Source organism: Silurus meridionalis, chromosome 5, assembly GCF_014805685.1.
Source record: "Silurus meridionalis isolate SWU-2019-XX chromosome 5, ASM1480568v1, whole genome shotgun sequence".
In the NCBI taxonomy this organism is placed as follows: domain Eukaryota; kingdom Metazoa; phylum Chordata; class Actinopteri; order Siluriformes; family Siluridae; genus Silurus; species Silurus meridionalis.
Window position 1 is genome coordinate 166,892 of NC_060888.1, and position 10,000 is coordinate 176,891.

Below are 10,000 nucleotides of genomic sequence, written 5' to 3' on the forward strand. Positions count from 1 at the left end.
GCATTGTCCGTGGAGCGGTTTGGACAATACGCGAACTGCATGGGGTCCGGTGTGGGTGAAAGCTGTGTCTTAATGTGCCTCATGACGAGCCTCTCAAAGCACTTAGTTTTTTTTTTTTTCATTTGTTTTTGTATAGCGCTTTTAACAATGAACATTGTCTCAAAGCTTCATCACAATGGGTGTGAGCACAACAGGACGATAGTCATTAAGGCAGAAGACTGTAGACTTCTTCGGCCCGAGAATGATGGTCATCGTCTTGAGGCATGTGGGAACAACGTTGCTGCTCAGGGAGATGTTGAAGATGTCGGTGAAGACATCCGCTATCTGTTGTGCACATTCCCTGAGCACTCTGCCAGGAATGTTGTCTGGTCCAGCAGACTTTCGTGGGTTAACTGCATAGAGTTTTCCTCACTTTAGCTGTGGTTATGTTGTTCTGCACCTCGAACCGGGCATAGAAGTCGTTCAGTGCATCTGGGAGGGAGGCGTCACGGTCACAAGCAGGTGATGTCGTCTTGTAGTTTGTGATCGCCTGGATATCCTGCAACATGCGCCGGGTGTCTCCGCTGTCCTGGAAGTGGCCATGGATTCTCTTGGCGTGTGGGCGCGTCGCCTCTCTTATAGCACGGGACAGTTTAGCCCTCGCTGTTTTTAAGCCCGTCTTGTTCCCTGCTCTAAGGGCGGAGTCTCTTGTTTTTAGCAGCGCACGCACCTTGGCGGTCATCCACGGCTTCTGGGTGGAGTGTGTAGTGATGGTCTTGGAGATGGTCACGTCATCAATGCACTTGCCGATGTAGCTGGTCACTGTTGACATGTACGTTAAGTTAATGAATTTGCCGTTGGTTGCAGCTTCCCTGAACATGTCCCAGTCAGTTCATTCAAAGCACTCCTGGAGAGCAGACATGGGTCCTGCTGTCCAGGTTCTCACCTGCTTTCGAGCTGGTCTTGAACACCTGCTGAGTGGTCTGTATGCTGGGATTAGCATTACAGAGATGTGGTCTGAGTACCCAAGGTGGGGGCGGGGCTCTGCCCGGTATGCGCCCCGGATGTTTGTGTAAACAACATCCAGCGTGTTTTCTCCTCTGGTTGCAAAGTCCACATTCTGATGAAATTTATGAAGCACAGTCCTGAGATTTGCATGGTTGAAATCTCTGGAGACAATAAACAATCCGTCAGGGTGTGTGTTTTAAAGGTCCTGTAGAGTACGCTGAGCACTTCCTTAGCATTAGCGCTAGGTTGTGTGTACACTCCAAGCACAATATCGGTGGTGAATTCCCGGGAAAAATAAAAATAAAAAGTGTGTGTGTGTGTGTCTGTGTTGTTTTTTTGCACACCAGTCTACAGAGATCCAACAGCAGCAATTCTCAAAGCTGATAAACAACAAAAACAACAGCAGAGCTGTAGCAGTTTCCTAACTCCTAGGGATTTGTGATGAGCTGGCAACTGTCCACTATTCCCTCTGCTACCAACATACATGGCAACCAAAATGATGGCTAACTCTCACTGTCTGCTGGGGTTAAACCCTAAGTGTAAATTTTGGCACAGGTCAAAAACACACACACACACACACACACACACACACACACACACACACACAGTAAACCCCTGTCCTTTTTTGTGTCAGAAGCTCGCATTCATCAAATACTAACCAAATTCCAATAAATTATTCATGAGTGCTGTTTGCCTAATCAAACATTTTGCATAAAAGAATGTTTACATTACAATCCACACACTCAAAGTGCTGAATATTTCATTTACACTAAAGAGAATCTTTCATTTTGTGTCTTTATCTGCTCCTGAGGGACTGTCACTTTGTTTTGCAGCCACTTAAACACACACACACACACACACACACACACACACACACACACACACTCCATGGCCTGCGTATACTTTATTTGTTTATTTGGTGTCTGTGTGTTTGTGTGTTATATCCCCGCGATTGCACCTTATATACACATCACTGTAGTGTCACAGTTAACACACTTATCCAGTTTAAAACAATACCAAAGGGAAGTGCAGAGAATTAAAGGAAAGTGTACACAGCCAACACACACACACAGCCAACACACACACAACCAACATACACAGCCAACACACACACACACACACACACACACACACACACACACACACACACACACAGCCAACACACACACAACCAACACACACAGCCAACACACACACACACACACACACACACACACACACACACACACACACAACCAACACACACACACACAGCCAACACACACACATACAGCCAACACACACAACCAACACACACACACAGCCAACACACACACAGCCAACACACACAGCCAACACACAAACACACACACAGCCAACACACACACACACACACACACACACACACACACACACACACATACACACACAGCCACACACACACAACATACACACACACACACACACACACACACACACACACACACACACACAGCCAACACACACATAACACACACACAAACACACATACACAGCCAACACACATACACATACACATACACACACATATATATACACACATACATACACACATATACATACACACACAGCCAACACACACACACACAGCTAACACACAAACACACACACATACAGCCAACACACACATAACACACACACACCAACAAACAAACACACATACACACTCAGCCAACACACACACACACACACACACACACACAAACACACACAGCCAACACACATACAGCCAACACACACACACACACACATACACCCAACACAGCCAACACACAAACACACACACACACACACACACACACACACACACACACACACACAGCCAACACACAAACACACACAGCCATCACACACACACACAGCCAACACACACACAACACACACACAGCCTACACACACATACACCCAACACAGCCAACACACACACACACACACACACACACACACAAACACACACACACATACAGCCAACACACACAGCCAACACACACAACACACACACACAGTCAGCACACAAATATACATACATACAGATACATACATACACACACACACACACACACACACACACACACATGTATGGGACATTAAGGGGAAGTTCTGAATACTAGAATTGATAAATATTATTATAAGTTGAGGCAGTGACGTTGATCAATGAGTTACACACATGATGAATCACACAGCCAACACACAGAGGCACAGAGAGACACATCAAGAAGCAGAGAGACACAGTGAGATGCAGTGAGATGCAGCAAAACAGAGAGACACAGTAAGATGCATTGAGACACAGTGTATTGTGCAGCAAGATTCAGAGAGACATAGAGAAACAGTGAGATTTAGAGATCACAATGAGATGTAGTGATTACAGTGTGACACAGTGAGGCGCAGTGAGATGCAGCGAGACACAGCAAGACAGAGAGATGCAGGTAAAGACACAGCGAGATGCATAGAGACACAGCGAGACGCAGAAAAATGCAGAGAGACAGCGAGACGCAGAAAGATGCAGAGAGACGCAGAGAGACACAGCGAGACGCAGAAAAATGCAGAGAGACACAGCGAGACGCAGAAAAATGCAGAGAGACACAGCGAGACACAGGGAGACACAGAAAGATTCAGAGAAACACAGCGAGATGCAGCACTGATGGGTTTCAGTAAACAGAAACATTAAACCTCTAATTGAATTTATAAACCCGATTACAGACGCACTCGAGCACTGAGACACACAGAAACCACAACAGAGAGCCATCATCAAAACACATTTCTGTAAAGTGCTGAAAAGCATGTGTGTGTGTGTGTGTGTGTGTGTGTGTGTGTGAGTGTGTGTGTGTGTGTGTGTGTGAGTGTGTGTGTGTGTGTGTGTGTGAGTGTGTGTGAGTGTGTGTGCGTGTCTTAGTGGGTGTGCGTGTGTGTGTGTAAGTGTGTTTGTGTGAGTGCATGCGTGCGTGTGTGTGTGAGTACGTGTGTGAGTGTGTGTGTGTGTGTGTGTGTGCGTGTGTTGGAGGTGTACTGAGGGTTGAGAGAAAGTAATGTAAGTTTTAACATCATGATGATGATGATGATGATGATGATGAGAAAGTAAAACTTTTTAAAATCATATTTCTTATCCATTCTTATTCATTCTATCCATCCATTTCCTATCCACTTATCCATCTGCATACCCAGGGCCGAACTCTCAGGTCCTCTAATCATGTCTTGAAGTGTCTAGAACAAGATATAAATCGTGTGGTGACTGTGATTTCTCAGTAGCGGCTCCTACGCTTTGGAATTCCTCCCTCCTGATCTCACCTCTGAAAGGGATTTCTCTACTTTAAAAGCTAAACTAAAGACCCACTTATTCACCAAACCCTGTGTTGTGTAGTAGAGGGTGTGCAGTTTCCTTCTTCTTAATGTTTATTTTATTTGTTGTGTTTTAATTATTATTTTATTTTACTATTGTTGGTTCTTACTATTAACTTTTTTCTTTTATAATATTTTATATTTTATTACTTTTATGTTAACTCTAATTGAATTATTATTTTTGCACATTGCTTTTTTCACTTTGTTCAGCACCTAGGCTCTACCTGCTAGTTGTTAGGTGCTATAAAAAAAAGTTTGAAATTAATTGAATTGAATTGTGTCTACACACACATACACACACACACACACACACACACACACATGCACACACACACGCACACAAACACGCACACTCTAAACCAGGGGTCACCAACATGGTCACCCGCAAGGTCCACATGAGTTTCCTGCAGGTCTTTTCTAAAAATAGCTCACCACAGCGCCACTTACCAGTGAGCTGCATCAAATTTTTTTAAATCTGTCACGGATAGACCAACAGTCGGAAACCGGAGTATGGTTAAACACCTTGTTTTTATTTAGTCTGAACATATACAATTGTATTTTGCACCAGAACTAGGCTAAATGATCACACACACACCCCTCCCCCCAACATTTAACTGTCATTGAATTTATTTATATCTATTTATCATTTTATTTATTTAAATAAAGGTCAACTCGACCTCTGGCATTTAATATGACTTTTCTCCACCGTTCCCTCTTCATCTCCACCTCTACCTCTCCATCTCCCCATCTCCATATTTCCATCTATGTACCTCCCTCAGCTGAAAGTAACTGTGTCTGGATGTTGTATTTTCTGAGCTACACCTCATCCTTCTGATTCATTATGCAGGTTTTTTCAAGTATTGTGTGTGTCATTAACTTACAGTAAATTAGATTTTGTGTGTGTGTGTGTGTGTGTGTGTGTGTGTGTGTGTGTGTGTGTGTGTGTATATATAAAGTGTGTGACAATGTGTTTTAATGGACATGATGGATCTCTGAAGCAGATGGATGATGTGACTCTGTGACACCTACTCACATCTCCGTCTGTTCAACTCTTCCTTGAAATCGTGTTTATTACAGCACTTTGTGTGTGTGTGTGTGTGTGTGTGTGTGTGTGTGTGTGTGTGTGTGTGTGTGTGTGCATGGTAGGATCCACTGATAGACAATATGTCCATTTAATACGGTCCAAAAAAGCTCCATGGTGATATAATGATGGTGTTTAGAATATAGAAACACTTTTATTAGAGCACAGGGTTCTCCTGAGATGCTGTCCTTCACACTGCATAAGTCATGGCTCTCATCTACCTGGTCATCTACACTGAGAAGATTGCACAATGATCACAAACCATCACAACCTTCTGTGTGTGTTAAGGAAAGTAAGAGAGTGCTTTAGGGTCAGTGCAGGAGAACATCTCCTAACATAGTACATTTGTTCACTCCAGAACATCTCCTAACCCAGAACATCTTCTCATTCCAGAACTTCTCCTAACCCAGAACTTCTAACCCAGAACATCTCCTACTCAATCAGATGCCGACCCCGCAAACATTCCAAACCATCTAGAGACATACCAGCGCCATTTAGATTCCACATCATGTGGAGTTTGGACATTGGAGGTCTTTGAGGCTCTGTTTAAAGGCTCTGGCATGGAGAAGCTGGTGTTGGATCTGTGATGATCGCAAATGTTATGAGCTGCTCAGTAGCTCATGGTTCCACAACATCAACTGTCTGTATAAAACTGTAAAAAGAACATCACTCATAATGTTATATTCCAGTGCTCATGTTAGTTCTCACTCTCCAGTGTTCTGTATTGTTTAAAGACTGGAATCACAGGAGGAGAAGAAGAGGAGGAAGACGTCTACAGAGAGTGCAGGGAAAGGAGAAGTGGAGGAGAGTGGAGGTTCGGGTTGGTACTTAAAAATGTTGGTACTATGATCTATGTCTCTAGATGGTTCGGGATGTTTGCGAGTTTGGCATCTACTTCTTCAAAGGTCCATAATCTTCATGAGGTGGGATGTGACTGGAGCTGGAGCAACCTCAGGATGCCTCGGGATAAGGAGAGAAAGAGAAGCAGTGGAGAGAAATTAGCGTAGCTGCTGTTCATGATATTAACAGCACAAGTTGATAATGTGATGTGATCAGATGTTCTGGAGCACAAGGTTATGATATGTGATGTGTGTTATGTGTAGAACTCGCTAAAAACATACGTCTTTAATCTGCACTTAAACTGGGAGAGTGTGTCTGAGCCCCGAACACTGTCAGGAAGACTGTTCCAGAGTTTAGGAGCTAAATGTGAGAATGATCTACTGCCTTTAGTGGACCTTGCTATTCTGGAAACTAGTAGAAGCCCAGGCTTTTGAGATCTCAGGGAGCATGATGGATTAAAAGACTGGAGGGATACATGGGAGCCAAACCATTTAGTGCTTTATAAGTGAGAAGCAGTAGTTTGTAGTCTATTCGAAACTTAACAGGAAGCCAGTGTAGGGATGATAAGATTGGGGATATACGATCAGATTTTCTTGACCTTGTAAGAACTATGATGTTTGCGGATGATATTGTGATTTGTGGTGAGAGTAGTGAGCAGGTGGAGAAGAGCCTGGAGAGGTGGAGGTACCCGCTGGAGAGAAGAGGAATGAAAGTCAGTAGGAGTCAGACAGAGTACATGTGTGTGAATGAGAGGGAGGGCAGTGGAGGGGTGCTTTTGCAGGGAGAAGAGGTGGAGAAGGTGGAAGAGTTCAGGTACCTGGGGTCAACAGTGTAAAGTAATAGAGAGTGTGTTAGAGAAGTGAAGGTGATTTGTGATAGAAGAGTTTCTGTGAGAGTGAAAGGGAAAGTTTATAGGACTGTGGTGAGACCTGAGATGTTGTAGGGTCTGGAGACAGTGTCATTGAGTAAAAGACAGGAGGTGGAGCTGGAGGTATCAGAGTTGAAGATGTTGAGATGTTCGTTGGGAGTGACGACGATGGACAGGATTAGAAATTAGTTTATTAGGGGACAGCGCATGTAGAACATTTTGGAGACAAGATGAGGGAGATGAGATTGAGATGGTTTAAACATGTTCGGAGGAGGGACATGAGGTATATCAGGAGGAGAATGCTGAGGATGGAGCCGCTAGGAAGGAGGAAAAGAGGAAGACCAAAGAGGTTTATGGATGTGGTGAAGGAAGACATGCAGGTAGTTGGGTTGAAAGAGGAGACGGATGATTCGCTGTGACGACCCCTAATGGGAGCAGCCGAAAGAAGAAGAAGAATCACATTCCTGATATCACCCAAATATGGATGGGTTCCCCTTTTGAGTCTGGTTCCTCTCAAGGTTTCTTCCTCATAACATCTAAGGGAGTTTTTCCTTCACCACAGTCTCCCCAGTCTTCACCATCAGGGATAAACACACATCATTCACCTTCATTCTTAAATTCTGTTAAGCTGATTTGAGGCAATGCATATTGTGAAAAGTGCACAATGATTTGACATGACTTCAGAACATCTTCAAACCCAGAACATTTCCCACCAAACCCAGAACATTTCCTAACCTACAACATCTCCCACCAAATCCACAACATCTCCTAACCTACAACATCTCCCACAAACCCAGAACATCTCCTACTGACCTTAGAAATCTTCCTACTCTTTAGAGGTGTATTGAGGAGACCACACCCTCTTTACCCCACACACTTTACCCCCACCCTTTTACCCCCACACACTTTACCCCACACTCTTTACCCCACAAACTTTACCCAACATACTTTACCCCAAACACTTTACCCCACACACACACTTTATCCCACACTCTCTTTACCCCACACACTTTACCCCACACTCTCTTTATCCCCACCTCTTTACCCCACACACGTTATCCCACACTCTCTTTACCCCACACACACACTTTACCCCACACCCTCTTTACCCCCACACACTTTAGACTCCCTTTACCCCGCACACCCCACATGCTCGTTACCCCCAGACACTTTACCCGACACCATCTTTACCCCCGCACGCTTTACCTTACACCCTCTTTACCCACACACACCTTACCACACACCCTCTTTACCCCCACACACTTTACCCCACAACCTGTGTGTAGGTGTGTGTCTGTGTGTCGGTGTAAGAGCAAAAGAGGATGATGGGAAATTTTGTTCTACCGTTCTCAGGGTGTTCGATCTCTCCGATGCTGCCATCCGGAGTCGTCCTCTCGTAGTGATCCTCAGGCAGCGCCAGTGGTCCAATTCTCGGCCCTGAAGAACTTTTACTGCTCGGTGTTTCTGATTCGTCCAATCCACTGTCGTAGTAACTGTGCTGGGAGGAGTCCTGCAGATCCTGTGCCTGATTGGCTGTGGAAAAGGTCACACGGCGATGTGGCAGCTGAAAAAGTGAATCACAGAATGATTTTTCTGTTATATCTCTGAGTTCACAGACAGAAACAAAAATCATTGGGCCCCTTAGGGGCCACTGCATTTTAAACATTCATGATACTGTAATGTAAATCACTGCATGGACTCTAACACAGAAATCATTTTCTGTGAACACAGTTTGCCATGTCATCCACAAATGCAGGTTCAATCTATATTTTTCAAAGAAGAAGGCATGCATGAGCATGATCCATAAACACCTCCATCCTCTCCAGTACATTTAAATTGTACTGAGGCAAAGTGGAAAACTGTTCTGTGGTGAAACAAATCAAAGTTTTAATTATTTTTAGAAACCATGGACACCACGTCCTCTGGACTGAAGAGGACAGGGACCATCTGGCTTTTTATCACAGCACAGTTCAAAAAGATGCATCTTAGATAGTATGGTGGTGTATTAGTGCCTGTGGAATGAGAAAACGCTCCATCAATGGTGAACACTATATATATAGGTTATAAAGCAATAAATGCTTCTATCCTTCTATCTATTCACAACCCACTCCCTACTCTCACCACAAATCACAATATCATCCACAAACATCATAGTCCATGGAGACTCCTGTCTGACCTCGTCCTTCAACCTGTCCATCACCACTGCAAACAGGAAAGGGCTCAGAGCCGATCCTTGATGCAGTCCAACCTCCACCTTGAACCAGTCTGTTGGTTCTACTGCACACGTCACTGCTGTCACACTGTCCTCATACATGTCCTGCACCCCCCTCACATACTTCTCTGACACACTAGAGTTCCTCATACAATACCACAACTCCTCTCTCCACCCTGTTGTACGCTTTCTCTAAATCCACAAACACACAATGCAACTCCTTCTGACCTTCTCTATACTTCTCCATCAACATCCTCAAAGCAAATAATGCGTCTGCGGTGCTCTTTCTCAGAATGAAACAATACTGCTGCTCACAGATGGTCACCTCTTCTATCAGCCTGGCTTCCACTACTCTTTCCCATAACTTCATGGTGTGACTGATCAACTTTATTCCCCTGTAGTTACTGCAGGTCTGCACATCACCCTTATTCTTAAAGATCGGTACCAGCACACTCCTTCTCCATTACCTTCCAAGACACATATAGGAGAACATTCCTCTTTCAAAACTTCAGCAACTGGTCTTCTCAGTTCTAAGATGTACACAGACAGGCGATGTGATTCTACACAATGGTAAATATGGACCTGTTCCACATTTTTTTGAGACGTGTTGCAGCCATAAACTTCAAAATCCCTTAAAATTTTATTAATTCTCAATTTA

The 10,000-nt window shown here is 44.1% G+C and overlaps 1 protein-coding gene across 1 annotated transcript in view; it reads right to left on the reverse strand.

The window, feature by feature from the left end:
• The window catches only part of pcdh1b (protocadherin 1b), a 72,731-nt gene that overhangs the window by 11,028 nt on the left and 51,703 nt on the right, over positions 1 to 10,000 (reverse strand). The window contains exon 4 of the mRNA XM_046849022.1: positions 8,475 to 8,694. Coding sequence (XP_046704978.1) covers positions 8,475 to 8,694 — 220 coding nt within the window. The remainder of the gene's footprint in view (positions 1 to 8,474; positions 8,695 to 10,000) is intronic.